At 43.0% G+C, this 18,711-nt stretch overlaps 1 protein-coding gene across 2 annotated transcripts in view; it reads left to right on the top strand.

The window, feature by feature from the left end:
* TRIO (trio Rho guanine nucleotide exchange factor) overlaps positions 1-18,711 on the top strand; it is a 338,883-nt gene that overhangs the window by 112,715 nt on the left and 207,457 nt on the right. For both annotated transcript variants that reach the window (XM_032415386.1, XM_032415387.1), the window contains exons 2-3: positions 3,911-3,985; positions 13,839-13,953. In XM_032415386.1, coding sequence (XP_032271277.1) covers positions 3,911-3,985; positions 13,839-13,953 — 190 coding nt within the window. The remainder of the gene's footprint in view (positions 1-3,910; positions 3,986-13,838; positions 13,954-18,711) is intronic.

Consider the following 18,711-nt stretch of genomic DNA (forward strand, 5'->3'; position numbering starts at 1 on the left):
TTGTAACAAGAATCTAGTCGGTCTTTCTGCACCCTTTAGTTAGGCTCTGTGTAATTTAAAAAGTATCTAATTTAAGAAACGGGTATAACTAAATGTCCTCCGACTTTGACCCCTCATTATCACTTTTCAAGCTGCTTTTCTTTTTGTCTAATTTTACCAAGAGTCTTTCTCTGGCACCCCCTTTTACCTATTAGTGGCATTTTCAAACTCTCTTGGTAGCACTTAGAAGTAAAACTGCTGCTGACTCGTGGTCTGTGACACAAAGATGTGGTCTAAGAACTCAGGAGTATTGCTCCAAGGTGGCATTTGCCATCCCTTTCTCTCCCCATGAGCATGGAGGGCGGGGGAGCTGTGTGTTTATAGGGATAGTCCTGGAGCGTATGCTTTTGATCCAAAAGTTTAGAGGCCCCAGCTAGCTCCTTTAATGCACAAGGAAGGAGCACAGTAGGAGTTGTCTTATCTGCAGTGTAATCTAGAATCACTGGAATAGCACAGAAGCCATGTATTTGGAATTTTTTTTTTTTTTTTAAATAGTTGCACACTCTGTTTTCATAAATAGCTCTTCAGGGCATAGAACAGAATCTGCCTTTTTGATCTGAGGATGTTTCATGGCTGAGTTCTTCCTGCTTTTTATTAAAAGTTACATGATATATTTAATCTAGCTTTATGGTATGTATACATCCTTCCTTAGCCTTTTGCTTATGGGGTGTGTTTTTTAAAATGGAAATGAGATTAAAGATAATACTTAGGTGACTGCCATAATAGTCACAAACTCAGTTTCTTTGTGGTTAGTGTTATATTTCTGCTTTAAAAAATTTTCTATTTTAAAAGTTTTGACTATTTTAATGAAATTCCCATCTATTTTTCTGTGACATATTCAACAAAAATATTGTGGTAAAGCTGAAGAATTTATATTCTACTCTATGTTTGGACATGTATGTATATCATAATAGAAGCATAACCCACTTCAACACCAGTTTAACCCTGGATTCATGTGCCTTTCCTCCTCTAACAAAACTGTGGGTCTTATTTAATTTAGGGGAGAAATTCAGGAACTGATAGGCTTGAAGTAACTATAGTTTTTAGAAACTAAAACACAGGAGTGAGTCTGTGGTTTCTAGTGGGTCATAGGAAATCGAGATTTTGGTTGTGAAGTTTGGTTTACTTCACCTTGTTTTCATGTCAGTGCTATTCTTCCCATGGGGTGGCCTGTAACATGGCAGCTCTAACTTCCATCATCCACTCCATAAAGGGTAGTAATAAATGGGTTGTTTCAGAGAGTCAGCAGAAATTGGTAAGGATGCTTTGGAATTATCATGTAAGTCACGGAGTCCTCTTGTGAGGTGCCAGCACTGGGATTAGGACAGTCTATTTGTTCAGGGTTGTGTGAGATGGGCTAGACCCTCAAGTGGGGCTTCGGTTTCTATAGAGTGTGCGAATCCAGGACAGCAGTCAGCTGGTGGTCCTTCTCGGAGGGCTTGGCTGTGTCCTGGCCAGGGCTTCTGTGGGGGCATAGGCAGTGTGCGAATGGGGGAAAGCCTGTGTTTTCTTATCTGGTAGCAATAGAAGGGGGATCCTCTTTTCAAATCCCTGTAAATTGCAATCCACAGTTAAGGCTTAGTTCTTCCTACCGTTTCTATCATTTGATTTGCCTCTTCATTTGTCCAGGCCCCCTAGCACTCTGGGCTGCTTGTGGAACTTTTCATGCTGTGCCTTGCCATAGGTATTTATAAACTTGTCTTCACGAGGGCCGCCGTGCTGCCTAATTCCTCTTTGTAGTTTGCCCTACTGACATCTCTGTCCACCCCAGATGGAATTGAGATGTAATCTGTCTTTGTAGACGTGTCCAGTAAATTACCCAACGACTGGCAATGAATTGCTGAGACTAGATTGCATCCATTCAAGAGTTTTGAAGGAACCTTAAGGATGAAATTGCAGAACTCTTGGCTCTTGTTTTGCCTTTTATAAATAGCCACTGTTTTTAAAAGCTTGGTGGGTTGCCAGCACAAAGCTTGGTATATTGGAAAGCAAAATGGCCTGATGATGTAGAGGTGTGGGTTCTGTGTTGAGCCCTTACATGACCAGAGAGGTCATGCTGCTCTATCTCCTGGACCTTGGGGTCCTCCTCAGGATGTGTTCGCTGCTGTCTTTGTGCAGCGTCTCTGGTGATCGTCAGTATCATGGTTAATCCTGTTAAACTGGGTTCTTAGTATACATATAAGTATTCTGTGGGCAGGAGAGATTTACTTAATCAAATCACACTGTTAATTTAGTCATTCTTTGCTTCTATGACTGATACATTGCAGAGGCTGGATTCTGTTACATTCTTCCTCAAAGTGCCGATTTTGTTGTTTGCTTGCTTTGGCAGGCTGCTACTTTGGCTGGACTCAAACTACGAACCCCACCTCGTCTGTGGTGGGCCCCAACATGAATCTCAGTCAGATACTTTGTTTTTAGCTTGGAGTTTGCCTCCTACAAGCGAAGCTCAGGGGAGAGCCAGAGATTTGGGCCAAGATTATACCCAGAATTTGAGGCTCCCCTGCTCCTTTCCACAATTTCTCCTCAGCTGCTGAGGTTGCCCCGAGCTGTGTCCTGGTTCATGTGTTGGCAGCTCCATGTGGCTTAGCCTGCATCCTGTCCTCAGGCTAAAAGCCCCAGTCCAGTGCTCCCAGTGCCATTCCCTTTTTCCCCAAGTGTGTCTCCCTGCTTTGGGTTGCTCTGCAGCCTTGAGATGGTTGATTTTTTTTATAGGTTTCCTCTATGGCAGGGCTGGTTCCCCAGGGGCTGCTCAGACACGTCACAGGTGGAAGCCCCAGTTCACTGAGAGAGAGCTTTCCTTGCTCTCTCAATCCAGGTCTGCATCTTCCATTGTTGTGTTACCAAGCTACCATTCTGGGGCATTCCTTGTACTACTTTGGCAAAAACAAACAGGAAAATAGCGATGGGGCAGTGGTCTTTTATTTTTCTTAGAGATTGCTCAGCCAGTAATGATAGTTTCTCGTTTTGTTGAGGATGGCCAGCATCCTGAACCTCGATTTCCTCTGTTCGAGACCTCCAGGAGAAATACGCCGAGGCATTATTATGAGCATGAACATTTTTGACCCGAGACTTTGGGGGCCTTTGCCCTGGTGAGCTGGGCCAGACACGTTTGGGCTGCAAGAATTCCTTATCTTAGATGGATGTTGGCTTGGCCTAAATTGCTTGCTGCGTGCTTCTTTGCCATGATCTCTCCACTTGCCTTCGACGATATTGGGCACGGGGAGAATTAGTTTCACAGTTGAGGAGAGGGTCTCGGCCACCTTCTGAAGCAGGTGGCACTGGGCCGTCTTATCCCACTAACCAGTGACATTCCTCCAGGGGGGCATGACCCAGAAAGCCTGGAAGGGTAGAGCCTAAAGGGAGCTGTGGCCAGTCCCCGGCTATTTATAATCCCTGCTCTCCTCACTGCCACTGTTTATTTTTAACCACACCGGACTCTGGGAAGGGGAGGAGGAGGGGGAGGAGGAGGCTCAGAGCTCCCTCTAGAGGCTTCAGCGTGCCACCAAGCCGCGTGTTTAAAACATGGTATTGCTGCTTTAGTTGCATTCATCTACAGGATTCAGATGAAGATTTTTGAAATGATCTGGACTGGTTCATATCCTGTGTTTTTGGGGACCAGATCTTTATTGCTACGAGTGGCCTGGAGCCTGCTTGGTACCAGAGCCTTTGGGTCTATGTGCAAATCATTGTTTGACATTAAAATAGAAGATAATTCTGTAATCACAGTCTTTCAGATGCTTTGAAATGATATTTCTAAAGCTGATTTAATGGGTGTGAGGAAAGCTGCTGTGTTGACATTGGATAGTCTGGGTAAGAAGTTAAATGTCACTCAAGCAACGTAGTAACTTGAATTTCTCCTTATGTATTTCAGGGTTTCGAAAAAACGATGAAATGAAAGCTATGGATGTTTTGCCAATTTTAAAGGAAAAAGTTGCGTACCTTTCAGGTAAAGTTGAACTTTCTACTCTGTGTTACCGTTTCTTCTGACTGCTTCTGATACAGTGTCAGAGTCTGAAATACCACGCTAACTCACCTGCCACACACATTAAAGCACTGGTGTTTCAGTGGATTTTAATTGCTTTATTCTTATAACATTTTCCTGAGAAATTAGTGCCTAAAGCATTTTCTCCTAGCGGGTAGGCACATTATAAGTCAGATAGCACTGGTGAGTGAGATATGTCATTCAACAAACATTTGATGTTTTTCCCCATTCGATTAAGTAAAGCAACTGATTGTTTAAAAGTCCATCATCTGGGTGCCTGGGTGACTCAGTTGGTTAAGCATCTACCTTTGGCTCGGGTCATGATCCTCTGGGTCCTGGGATGGAGTCCCCTCATCGGGCTCCCTGCCCAGCGGGGAGTCTGCTTCTCCCTCTCCCTCTGTCTGCCACTCCTCCTGCTTGTGCTCTCTGTCAAATAAATATATAAAATCTTAAAAAAAAAAAAAAGTCCATCTTCCTGAAATTGATGGGAATGTGACCTTACTGGATGTGTCCTGATTTCCTTGCCTTGGTTTCTTGTTCCCTGACCCTGGAGTTCCTAGAACCCATGTTACGGAGTATGAAAGCCCCAGTGATCTCTACCAGCTGGGTCCTCCACTCACCTCTACATCCTGGCCCTCCTGCAGGGTGGGGACGTCTCGGCCAGACTCTCAGGCTTTGGGGCCCTGGAGGGTAAGCTTTAGGGCTGTTTCTTTGGGGGCCCGCTCTGCATGAACAGAAGAGCTGTTGGGTATTTTACCTTTTTGGCACGAGTTCACTTGTTACAAAACAAAGGTTTGCAGATTTTTCTGCTCTGTTGTAGCAGGAAGTAAATGTGTGGAGTGTCATGTGCTTTTAGACGGTCTTCCTGGATGTGTTTCCGCTGATAATTTTTTATCTTTCTCAAACAGGCATAATATGCTGATCTGATGTCTCCTTTTGAACACATTTTATTTTAAACGTATAACACCACCAGCTGCTTTTATATGTGGGGTGTGTCCTTTTGGCATGTCAAACGGGGCTATATTTAGGGCACAGCTCCCGATGGTGCTTTTGCTAATCTCACCTTGGTGGCCAGTGGTGTTTCCTGGTGCCCCTCGTAAACACTGTTTGATGATTTGGCTCAAGTGAGTCTAATTCAGAATGCACTTGGAATGTTAATAGAAGTTCATGAAAAGAAGAAGATGCTTTAGGTAGTTGGGAATACATGCTTACAAAAAAATTCCCCTCCTGGCTTGTAGTACACCGAATTTTAAAAGTAGCCTTCACTCTTTCCTAATCACTTAGTGACAAACTGCGTAATGTGGACTCGTGCCGCGGTTTGTCAGCTCCTGAGTTTATAGTTGACAGATGGATTTTAATGAAAAGACTCCACTTACAAATAGCAGAGGCGTCCATAGGAGGACCTAAAGCCAATTCCACACGTTCCTCAGTTTTTGGATGTTTAAAGTTTGGATCTGTGGTGAGAACGCTTGTTTCTTTGGTTAAGCTCCTGGAGACGGGCATGTCAAGAGCAGGGGAAGGTTAAGGTTGATGATTTTTATTTGTACTCATTCTTTATTAGGCATTTAATACAGAATGTCTCATTTGATATCATTTTTGTCTAAGTTACTATCAGAATTAAAACTATTTCCCTTTTAACTAATTGAAGAAATAAAATCATCGATCTTTCAGAGTTTATCATGACTCTTTACTCAAACCTTAAATTCTGCAGGGTTAGTTAAAGTTGGGTCTCTTTAGTGGGGAGGGAAGTTGCGCACTGCAGCAAACTAGTCTGTAACTGTTGTTAAATATCTGAGATTTTTGCCAGCTGTGTTGGTTAAATGAAGTTGGTAGGTGCCATCACAATTTTGTAGTATTTCCTACTTTATGACCAGAATTGAGAAATTATGTTAGCATGATATCATTTGCTGTTTTTCTTAGGCTTGCTGTTATTTTGTTTAGGAAGAGAAAAGGGAAAAAACCCCACTAAATTAAAAACTTTAATTTAAAAAAGTTAAAAACGTTACTTGCATGTTGATTTCTTTGTGTGTGTAAAAGGTTTACAGTGAAAGAATAAACTTCTGAAAAATTTATACCTCTGATCCTGTTTTTTAAAATCTGTTTTATTGAGATATAATCCACAACCATAAAATCTACCCTTTAGAAGTGTATGATTCAGTGGATTTTAGGGTTTTCACAAGGTTGTGAAACTATCACCATGGTCGAATCCCAGAACACTTTGATTACCTCCAGAAGAACCCCATGCCCAGTCCCCATTTCCTTTACCGCCTGGCTCGGGCAACTACTAATCTACTTTCTGCTCTGACCCCATTTTTTAAAATATTAGGGGATATTTATTTTGGTACGTTTGTGAAAGCTCTCTATGTGAGTAGCTTTTAGTAAATTAAATCTAAGTGGAATAACTAGGGCTTTGAAAAAGCAGGCCAGAAGATCAGTGATTCCATGAGATACTTATTAGGTCAAAATCTCTAAAAACCCAGTAGGGATTCTTTGAACTTGAATATTTCTGATCCTCAGTCTCATCTCCAGGTACTGTAGAAAGCAATCCTCACCACATATAGGTAAGACGGCAAAGTACTTACTAACTCCTGCAGAGGGTGAATTAAATGAGGTGACAAACCTGACTTCATGCTTCAGGTCGGGAGTAGGGGCAGTAAAAGAAGTGTTTTATAGTTTATATTTAACATTTTATTTAATATATATGTTAATGTGTTATATATATTTTCCTAGTGTGGACATCATATACATGTATGTATATATATATATATAATATATGTATAATGTCAGCCCTGTGCCACTAGGTGCTAGGGTTTGGGCCTCAAAAGAACTCACAGACTACCATCAGAATTAAGAACACTTTTTTCCCCTTAACCTTCTATAAAACATTTCAGCATCCAAAAGGAGAGAGAATAATACAATGAATTTCCATGAACCATGGTTCACTTCAGTAATCTTGTCATCTGTATTCCTGTAAAAGCTTTAGAAAAAAACCTCAATACCATTAACAGGCCTAAAAAATGAGTAGTAATTCTTTAATATAAAAATAGGCCAATCAATACTCAAATTTTCCTGTTTGTCTCATAATTTGTTTCACAGGATATACGTGGCAATTGGTTGATCTCTCTGTGTTTCTCAATCTATAGGTTCTTACTCTTTTTGTCTTATCCCCTTATGTTAATTATTAGATGAGGAAACTGTGTTTTTCTGAAGATTTCCCTACATTTTAGCTTTTGCTGGTTGTACCCATGGGTGGCCATTTAATATGTTCTCCTTCCCCTGTGTTTCCTGTAAACTAGGAGCTGGATCTTGAGGCTTTATCAGACCTAGGTTAGATTTTGCAGGAAGAAGGCAAAAAGTCCTTAATGGGTGGTGGTAGGTAGTTCTACTGGGAGTTTTATTGGGGGAGTCTGGCTGTCTCTTTTTTTATGATGTCAAGCATTCATTGATGATCATGGTTTAGATCTAGTATTTTATCACAGTTGCAAAATGGTGACATTCTAATTACATCCTTTCTTCTTTATCAACTTAGCTATCCTATAAAAAGAAGTGTCCCATCATCAGTTTCTTGGTTATCCCGAGAACATAGTTAATACAAGAAAAGGATAAATGATTGATTCTTGTCCTTTGCCAGTTTTCAGACTAATGAAAAATGACCATTGGTCATTTCAGACTGATAAAAAAAAAAACACACCTTTGCTTTTTAACGTTTGATGTGTTTCAGTTGATTGCCAAATTTTTAAAAATCTCTTACGAAGTTAAAACTTTCTCATCTTAGACCCAATGGGAGTGTCTTCAGATTGGCTCCTGAATCTATGCACTGCAGTCCTGCAGGTTCTCTTTTTGCTGATGAGACAGGATGTTTCAGGCCCAGCTCGTCTGTCCCTATTCCACATCTGGAGCCACACTTCTCCAAAGTGTGCTGGTTCCTTTGCGTCGGAGAAAGGCGCAGGATGTTACAGAAGCTTGCTGTTCCTGGCTGGGTCAGTGTTTCTGTGCTCTTCAGCAGACACATCGAGGAAATACGTGTATAGATAATTTTTTTTTTTTTTTTTAAGTAAGATGTCATGACTTCATACTAAAGTTTCTAATTCAGATTTAGGATTACAGGTATTTTTCTTTGATTTTATATTTGTGTCTCCTTTTCCTTATACTAAAAATCTGAGTTCCTACTCTCATCAACGTAATTGCTTATTTACATTTTAACACTGATGTTATTGCCACACTGTGACTACCAAATGTAATCTAATACTTCTGTGGTCCTAAGGGTATATGCCCCTAGGAACATACAGTCCTGTAACTGCTTTAAAATCACACAGAATAGCTCCTCTCTGTGTGGGTCAAGTTCCTGCCAACTTGAAACTCCAGATCATGTTTCATTTCGTTTTACAGTTGTAAAGCTTAAAAAAACAACCACCTAATCTTGCTTTAGTATTAAGTAAAACGTGTACATCATTCCAGGGCTAAAAACTAAAAAAAAATTAAAGTACAAAGAAATGTAGTTTTTTTCCCTGCCTCTTCAACCCTGTACCTTTCCTCCACCAAAGGAAACCTTTTTTTGTTTTTGTTTTCTTTAGTTTTCTGGGTTTTTTTCTTATACTTGTAAAACAGTGCTCTCTCTCTCTCTCTCACCCCCCCCCACCCCAATCCGTTCTCCTCTCCTCCCTCCCTGAGATAAACAGTCATGTATTTTCCATTTTCTCTGCTTGCTGTTTCATTTTAACAGTATTCTGGAGAACAGAATATTAGTACATACAGAGATTCCACATTCCTTTTACAGTTGTTTAAACTGGACTGTGTGTATATAGCATACTGGGTTCAGTCGTTTGTCTATTGATAGACATTTGGGTTGCCTTTTTAGAAGGCATTTTTGGGGCAGGGCAAGGTGAACATCATTCACCTTTGCAGGTGGGGGTATTGACAGGAATGTAGGATTTGATTGCCCAGAGGTTTGCTGTCAGGATTGGGACTACTGACCATAGTTCTTCTTGTTCCAGTTTTGCAGAGTTCTCCATTTTCTGGAAAGGGGAGAGGGCACCTCGCATCCATCTGGGATATTCTCGTGAGCCTCTGGCACAGTCTGAGGCCATAGTGACAGACTGGAAGGCTGGGGATAGCCAGAGGCTCTCCAAGCGCCCCATCAAGAGTCCCCTTAGTGACTCCATTCGAAATGCTCTAAGCCAGTTTCTAGTTCTCAGGACTGGGCTGCAGGAGGGGAGCATGGGAGGGTTTGGGGCTCTGGAGCTGCTGGCCTTGGCCACTCCTGGAGTGGGGGCCCAGTGAACACCTTCGTAACCGAGTTTTCTTGGTTGATAGCAGACTTAATAGATTGCAGCCATAATTTCTCCTTCACAAACCGTGCCTTTTCAGGGCTTCCTTTGTAAAAGTCTGCTTTTCATGATCTGTGAGGTAGACTGCTCGTTGGGGGGGAGGCATAAAGAATCATTTTCACTGGTATCGTAATCCAGAAATTCAAATAAGGGCCATACAAGAAAAATACAGTGGGTTCACTGAGATTTACATCATACTCCTCAAAGCAGGTATGGCTGCCTTAGAAGAGAAGGATGAAAGGTGAGTTCTTAATTGATTTAAAGAAAAAGGGGCAACTCTGAATCTAGCTGCTTCTGTGGTCATTCTGGGCCATGCAGCTCCAGAGCCCAAGTCCTCTGGACTTTGACCTTTTAGAAGAGAAAATAAGCATCACTGGGTTTAAGGAAGGGCCACACAGATGGCTGCAGCTTCTTTCTTCTCATGTTAACAAGAACCTCAGTCTGTTTAGCATCTCTGTGTGTGTGTGTTTAAGATTTATTTATTTGAGAGGGAGAGAGAGAGAACACAAGCAGGAGGGGCAGAGGAAGAGGGAGAGAGAATCTCAGGCAGACTTGACGCTGAGCACAGAGCCTGACCCTCGACTGGATCCCAAGACCCTGAGATCACGACCTGAGCCGAAATGAAGAGTCAGACGCTTAACCAACCGCACCAGACAGGAGCCCCTACATGTGTGTTTCTATAGGAAATTTCATTAGGCATGTCTGTTTTTAACTTCCTGATACTGATAGTAGGTATTTTTAATTAACTTTGTGTGGAATATAGATGAGGAATCCATTCATTCAGCAGATATTTATTGAGTATGTTTTTTGTTCCAGTCTCTTACTAGGCCTTGAAGGTATGTACTGATGTCAGTGAGTGAACAAACCTGCCTCCATAGAGCTTCCATTTAGCGGGCGGGACAGACAAAGAAAAAGACTGTGAAAATCATGTAATTGACTAGAAAGTGAGAGGTGCCTGAAAAATATAATGTAGTATGGGGAGAACTGTAAGAATCGAAAATAAAAGTGTCATTATGAACAAAAACTACACTTTCTGTTTTGTTTTGTTTGACTAAAACAGCATTTGGATATGCAGATAATCCTTAGCGAGCTGCTAGTTTTTGATGACAGACATGGAGCAGTCCAGAGACTGTGCCGCTCTCATACTTAGACATACTGGACTTTGGTAGATGCAGGAAATGGATTTCTTGCCCTTTTCGTTGTAGTAACTAAGGCACTGGGATTCCCATCTATAAAACGGGAGTGACGTGTGTCCCACCTGCCTCACCCTGAGGCTGCAGGTCGACGTCACATGCATCCGAGTAGATCCAGCAGGTGAAGCTTTGATGAGCTGGAGCATCATTCTTGTTCCTAGTTCAGGAACAAGAACTTTAAAGTTGTCACTTTTCGGCTTCACAGCCCGACAGTGTTCTCATTTGTGTACCTTCTGCGTTTGTGACATCGGCACCATGTTAAATCTTGGAGAACACCATCCAAATACACATCCGTGGCATTGACTTCAGGCTCCTTGAGGTTCAGAGACCATGCTTCTTTGAACTAATACTGTGTCTCATCGGTTCTCAGATTTTTTTTTTTTTAAACCTCACTGGGAGGGGTCAGCAGATGGGTGACTGGCACCTGCCTGTCACTGACTATGACACCACAGGTCGGAAGATGCACCCGATGCGGGGAGGTTAGCAAGCGAAAGCCAATTATTAAATTATTTAAATAGAGAATATGCAGTTTTTACTTCATAAGTGATTTTTGATGAAGTTTTAAAACTATTCTATTGAGTTTTCTGAAGCTCTGTTCTGGGAAAAGGAAAAAGATAAAGTGGATTTTTTTTTTCCCTCTTAAAGGTCAAATTTGGGTTTATGGAAGCTTTTCTTTAGGACATAAGTGAGAGCCTATTTGGTGGATGAGCTTGCTGGCAGCTCTCAGGGGACTCTCCATTAGCGCTTCCAGCTTGGGGAGAATCTCTAGTTAAAAGGTGGAGCAGCACAGCAGGCAGGCCGTCAGGACATATGCACACTTCTTTGTGAGCAGACGGCTGCGCGCAGTGTGCACACCTGTTGATTGCCCACGTGAGCGCCCTTGATAGGCAGGCTTTGGATTCTTCTTTTCGCACCCATGGTGGAGCATGCCTTGCTTGCTTGGTGAGATATGATGACCCCAGAGGGAGGAGAGATGAGCATGGGTCATTGTCATCTAGTCTCCCTACTGAATCAAATGTTACGTTGCATTTAAAAAATTCAGAATGGTGGTCAAGGAAAATGTTAGATGCTATTCTTTTTACCAAAAGCGGGGTAAATGTTTTAACCCAAATCTCATACTGTATTTTTAAATTGTACTCAAATTTCTGTAAAATATGTTGTTCCACAATATTTTTTAAAAGATTTTATTTATTTGAGAGAGAGAGCGCGCAGATAGGGGGAGTGGCAGAGAGAGAAGCAGACTCCTCGCTGAGCAGGGAGCCCGATGCAGGGCTCTTCCCAGGACCCTGGGATCATGACCATGACCTCAGACGCCTAACGACTGAGCCACCCAGGCACCCTGATCCACAATATTTTTGATCAAGGAGACTGATTCTCTTTTTGGAAAGTATCTAAGATGTTGGGAGAGTTAAAAAAATACTGAATTGTTGCCTGCCTTATCTTGGGGATAAGAAGTATTCCCCCAAAACTAGGGCCATTGATTTTACCCTAAAAATACTATCCAAGAAGATTACTTGGTGATGACATTCTGGCATTTATAACAGAACTGCTGCTTACTTTTAATAGTAACTTCCATTCATTAAAAAGCTTAGGAACCATCATTCAGTTGTCCTTCTGACATTTTTACTGCTCTAATTTAGAGAGATTTTCAAATTAGCCACTAGTTTGAAAATTTTTCTAAGTTTTTTTCAGGGCAAAGGACCCAGCTGTGACCATGTGACATAGTCCCCTTGTCTTTTTTTTTTTTTGTAGTTTCCTTTATTTATTTTAAGTAATCTCTACACCTAACATGGGACGTGAACTCACAGCCCTGAGATCAAGAGTTGCACGTTCTTCTGACTAGGCAGCCAGATCCTCCCCTGCCCCGTCTTTATTTAAGCTCTTTGAGCTTTAGTATCTTTAATTATAAAGCTGGAAGGATAAAACCTCTTAACAGGGTCATTGTGATGTTGAAATCAGAGCACGTGTAAAGGACTTGATACCATACCTAGCATGTATCAGTGGCTATGGTTTCATGTTGTTTCCATTTAATACATGAATTATTGGATTTATAAATAATTTAATACTTTTCTAGGTTACATGACCTAACAGTACATATGGATCATTTTAGTGTTCAGAATCAAAATTGAGTTTCATTATTGTTCAGAGGGACTATTAATCATTCTAGGAAATTGTAAAAATCCATATTGGTGAAATATGTTTTTAAAATACCAGTATCTTGTGCAGAATCCTTTTTTGGGTTTTCTAAAAGGAAAGAATCTGGTTTTCTGTTAATGTTTGCTTGCTTTTTAGTTTTACCTCTGCTAATGAAGTAAATAAGATGAGAAAATAATGAAGAGTTTCATGTTGTGACTTGAATTTTGTGGTCTTACTGCTCTACTTCTGAAGACAGATGACCAGAGCTGTGAAACTAAGGAAGGATCCGCTTGGGAAGGCTAGATTTTCCTTCTCTGTTTTATTTTCTGAAAACATTGGTGGAGTAATAAAATATTGCTGGAAATTTCACCGAAAATATTCAGTGATACCAACAGACCTCATTAGGATTTTATGTATGTTCACGAGGGCTATATCTGCCTCTCTATGACAAGACAGTCCCTGAGATTTGTACTTAGTATGTGATGTAATTTTTCTAAACTCAAGGTAATTTAGTTCTGTTTAAAAATTCTTAAATGCCAGTCTCTTTATTTGTATGTGCGGCTTTTGTGTGAGAGATGGGTGAGGCTTGACCGCTGGGGTTAGGTGCTGCCCTCAAGAGAGGAAGATGCCCTAGATCCCAGATGATAGAAAGTCATCATCAGCATAAAATTTGAGGTCCATTCCTGTCTCTTTCCTTCAAGACTTAAAACCCGATTTGGTTGATAGCAAAGAGAGAGCTTAGAATGCCAGGGCGGGAAGGAGGGGGCAGTGTGGGGGACGACAGAAGGGCCTGGTAAGGCGCGAGGAGGCCGCGTGCAAGGGGAGCGATGCCCGTGTACATGGAAACGTTCTCCACACGTAAAACTGAAGTCGGAGGAGACACATAGGAAGGTAAAGATGAGGCCTTCTCTAATGGCTTCCACGTGGCAGGCAGCACTCAGACTTGTTCTCCGGAGTCCCGGGAGGGGATGAAGTAGCCCAGCCACGTGTCCTCCCAAACCCTGACTCTTGCCGATAGCACACTTGTTCCCGGCCATGCGGCTGTAGGAGGTAAAGCGTTGAGCGCGAGCGGTTGGGTGACGATGTTGGACCTCCAGGGGCATGCAGAGTCCTATCCTCTCTTGCTTTTGTCTAAGTGTGCTCCAAATGCTTGTTTTTCAGGTGGCAGAGATAAACGTGGAGGTCCCATTCTAACATTTCCGGCCCGCAGCAATCACGATAGAATACGACAGGAGGACCTCAGGAGACTCATTTCCTATCTAGCCTGTATCCCTAGGTGAGTTCTGTGCGCTTTGTGGTTTGTCACTGTTGCGACCGTTCCAAGAAACGCGGCACTGCGCTCTCCAGAAGCAGCTGCACAGTGGCTTGAATTCCAGGCAGACCAGACAGTGCAGAACGAAAATCGTCACCTGTCTTTAGTTCCATTTTGTGACCGTTCTGTCATGTTTACAACACTTCTGGGTGTGGGGACCAGAAGGTACGCGTCTTGCCTGGAGCGCTTTGTGGGGGGATGGTGGGGCTGGGGTTCGGATGCGGTGCCTCAGGTGGACCATCCTTGGTGAATCTGATACCAAGACACAGCGCCCTGCAAGACCAGAAATGGAATGCTCTTTCTCACTATACATTTCTGTCTTCATGCTGAGCTTCGGTTTCTGAAAAGCAGTCTCTTGATTTGTGGCATGAGGTTTGTGAGGCATTAAGAATCTTTACTAGCTAATATGCCAAATTTGGGAACACGCATTCAATCTGAGACCCCCTTCATGATAGGGTGGTCGTTCGTGTGGATGCTGAAGAACACCAAGACCAGACAAAGCTTTATTTTCCAGATTACTTTTTGGAAAAGAGAAAACTGCTGTGATATAACCCAAGGTTTTAGTCATGCCTGTGCTAAGAAACTGTGTGTGTCTGGGTTGGAGGGCTGCTTCCCTGTGAGGAAAAGGAAAGGCACATACTAAAGGGTGCATAATCGATGTGGTAGAGCCAGAAGGCGTTTCCTCAGAGATGAAACTAGGACGTGTGGAAGAAAACTCGGTCGTTATACATAGGCTAGAGTAGACAGTAATGTTCACGAACGCTTACGCAAGAGAGTAATAAAAGGTGGTCAGTGGCATTGTTGAGGTTGAGGGGAGGGGTACATCTGCCACGGCACACGGTTGGGACACTGCTGACCTTCTTTGGTTGACACCGAGCAGGGAAGACAGCAGGGCCCGGTTGTGACCCATCCTTGCTGTGGCTGAGGCAAGTCCGCTTTCGCTGTTGACCGCCTGACCTGCTGACGAAGTTGTTGGGTTTTCCACTGTGGTCATCCTTTACGAGAGAACCACCACTTTGCATCATCAGTGACAACGCGATAGAGCCCTGCATTCATATATGGAAAAGTTTACTCTCTCCTCTTACTCTGGTATTTTCTCGGGCAGTTGAACTGTTGAAACTATGGAATTAGAAAGGGCTTTAGAAGTTCTGTGCTACTCACTATCATTTATAAATAACAGTATAGTTGATAAGGACCACTTACGGAGTTCTGACTGTGTGCTAGGTACTGTGATAATGACAGAAGAAGAAACAGGAATACAAAGGACAATGTAAACATCTCTGCCAATTGAAGTGATACTTGTCGTATAGTGTAATTATGGAATGACTATATATAATTTTGGCAACTGGCTTTCTGGTTTAAAAATCCGTGTTGATTGTAACTTAAAAATTTCTTTTATATCATTGATATTGTAAAAAGAATTGATTCAGGTATATTTTGGATCATCTGGATGACCCACTTAAGCCCGCAGAACTTCATTATGGTGAGCATACACAAAAGTAGTGAAACTAGCACAGCAAACATCCACATACCTGTCATCTGGCTTCAGTGATGACCAGATTTTGCCAATCTTGTTTTTCTCTGAATTTCCCCCCGGAATAAAAAATTGCAAGCCTCCTATCATTTCTCTTATAAATACTAAGCGTGTAGGGTGACCCCTCCACGGTCAAGCGCAGCCACTTCATCACCTAGATTTGCTTTTGTATCTGTAATTCCAGGTGATAAGAAATGTCACTTTGCTTGTCCTGGGTTAATGACAAGAGAAGTGGGATTAACACGTAAATGATACATTTCTCAAGGGATTAATGGGGACATTTCACTGTGGTCCAAACGGAGAGAAGTGGCAACAGAACCCATGGGTCTACCCTGGCCACGCAGGAGCTGCTCCGTCCCAGTGTGTGCTTCGTGGCGGGAACATTGGTTTGTTAGAGCCGAGCAGTAGGGCCAAGAAAATTGTCAGCAAAATAATGGTGTGTGAATTTTTTTTTGACTTGTGGCTTTGCTTGCACTTAAGTCTGATTATTTGTTGCCATAGTTCCAGAGTGGTATAAGTCATCCTGGGGGTCATGAGACTTCTTTTCCTGGCCATTACTCCTGGCAGTTTCTGTGCGGTGAAGGTGGCCTTTCGCTGCCCCCCCCCCAACCCCTCGCTGGACAGTCACAGGGCCCCACGTTGCCAGATGGGGAGAAGCGCGCCATCCAGAAAACATGGGCAGCAGACTCAGAGCAGCTGTTCCTTTTATCAGTTTTCTGATCTACGAAATGTGATAGTAATGTGTACTTCTTGGGATCATTGTGAGTGTGGAGTAAGATCACTTATGTACATGCCTAGTGCAGTGCTCGACGCCCAGTAGCTCCCTCAGAAAAAGTACGATAATTTCCATCTTTCCTACTTCCCCTCTTTTATTTTTCCCTCTGACGTGCTCAGAGCCCGGGTATCTTGTTTTTCTTCTGCATGGCCTCTGTCTGTGTGCCTCTTAAAATGTGGCCCTCGGAGGTAATCATAAGTGTGATCTGAGCAGTAGTGAGTAGTTTGAGTATTATTACTTGGGTCACCTTCCCTTTCATTCCTCCCTCCTTTAAAAAAAAAAAAATAAAAGCAATTGGAGTAATAGAGTGACTTTCATAGAATTAATTTGCAAGGAAGCTTTCCATTAACCATGTGTAAGAGAAGCAAGTCACAGTAGAACTTCTTGCTGGTCTAATTGGGATTCCCACACAGTGATGAAAATAACATCAGTCTTGGTACATCTCTAGGTGTTTATTGCTCTTATTGTTTGAATTACACTTATACTAATTATGTTTTAGAGCATTTTGCCTTCTTTAGAATGATTTATGGTAGCTACACGGATAAACTCTCTTTTGTCACCAGCAAAATAATGCGAGACTTCAATTAATTCGTTCATGAACATTCGTATTAAAAGATACTTTCTTCATCTAGAAACTAAAGAGCATTTCTCTTTTTCAGAGACCAGCATTGAGAAGGGACCTTAATTTTTTCTAACATTTCTTTATCTCACGGATAAAATGAGGTTCTTAGATGAAGCTGCCAGAATACCCGGTTGATGGTCACGTGTCCCAGTGAGCAGCGTCTTCCGGGGGGAGGAGTGGCATGCATGCCTTCTCCTGGAGACACCTGCCCACGTGCATTAGCTGCTCCTGAATAGAACTGGGTTTGCAAATCTTTGCAAGCCACTGCTTTCTTAATGAGGACTGGCTTTTAACTGGATAAAGAGCCGGATTGAAAGGATGTGCCCTCCCAGCCCAGTTCACCTGCGATTTTCATTATTTAGAAGTCCCTGGGTGGTCAGTTCAGTTGTGGAGGAAGGTGGATAGTGAGTCCTTTTGTAAACTGTGCAAGCTCAGGTACCTTCTGGTTGTGGTGTTCTCTAGCGTGTTCCTGTTGTTGAGCCTGGAGCTATTCAGGATGCCTTTCCAGCCCCTTTCAAGGGGAGGGGGCTGTGCTGTGTTCTGTACACAGCGTGCGGCGCTCTCTGAGGAGAGACCCTGGCTGCCCGAGAATGTACCGTGATCTGGTGAAGGCCGATGCCTGAAGTCCTTCTAGCAGAGCTCCCACTGAGGCCATCAGGGGCCTGGCGTACGGGCTTCTGCCTCTGGTGTGTGGCAGCAGATGGGGCATCCGGAGGAGAGTGTCTCCGCCGGGGCGGGCTCCCTTTGCTCTGGCTGGTCTTGCCAGCTTGCACACCCCATCAGAACCCAAAGAGGCCCAGAATGCTTCATTTCAGTGACTTGGGAGAATTGAGGAGACATTTCTGGAAGCCCTGTTTGCTTCCAGGATCTCTGAAGGAGGTCCATGCTGTGCTGTTCCCTGGTTTGTGGCCCAGGACCCACTGGAGACATAGAGAAGCGCTATCATGAGGGGCGTCTGAGCCAAGTGTTAACTCATTTGGAGTTCATATTCCTATGGAGTTGCAGACAGGAGTCCATCAAACCATTGCTGGCAGTTTCCACCTTTGAGTGAGAAGCTGGGCTGCTGTCAGCCTGTGTCCTCACGATGGCTTTCCCACCCCGTGTCCAGGACCTGCGCTGCCGCCTGCTCAGGTTCTTGCCCCACAGACTTGTTTTTTGGAATTTTTTTGTGCCATGTCTTTTACATGGCTGTAGCTGTGACAGGAACTTTACGTCTGTGAAATTTGGAGCGACAGTTACTGTGATGGCGTGCATCAAGATAAGGAAAAGAAGGGCATTCCTGTGGGGATGGGGAGGGAAAGGGGAAAGGAGTGAGCTTATGCAAGAGAGCATGAAATTGGTTTTAATTTTGACTTAATTTATTTTGGCTTTTTAACATCACTTAATGACAGCAATTAGTTTTCTGTGTTTTTAATTTATAAACTATATGAATTTATAACTATAAATAGTTTTTAGTTTCTCAGGTGATTACCTGAGGCAGAAAAATGTCCAATGTCTTTCCTCTAGGCCCAGTAATTCACGCTGGGTGAAACCTAAAGTTGTCGTTACGCGCTCAGGGTCTTAGGTGTGTTCCCAGATACCTTCCCACAGTCGTCATCTGGCTCACGTCTGGCAGGGATCGGCAGCCTGCACGGACTCTGTGAGTCCACCACAAAGCAGGATTGCAGTTGTTCCTGAGTGTGAGCCCGTGCCAAGCCTTCCTGAACGCTCCACACGAACACTGCAGCTCTCGCCAAGTGCGACTAAGTATTGTATCCTGAACGCTCCACACGGACACTGCAGCTCTCGCCA

Source organism: Phoca vitulina, unplaced genomic scaffold (genome assembly GCF_004348235.1).
Source record: "Phoca vitulina isolate PV1807 unplaced genomic scaffold, GSC_HSeal_1.0 scaffold17, whole genome shotgun sequence".
NCBI classification, from domain to species: domain Eukaryota; kingdom Metazoa; phylum Chordata; class Mammalia; order Carnivora; family Phocidae; genus Phoca; species Phoca vitulina.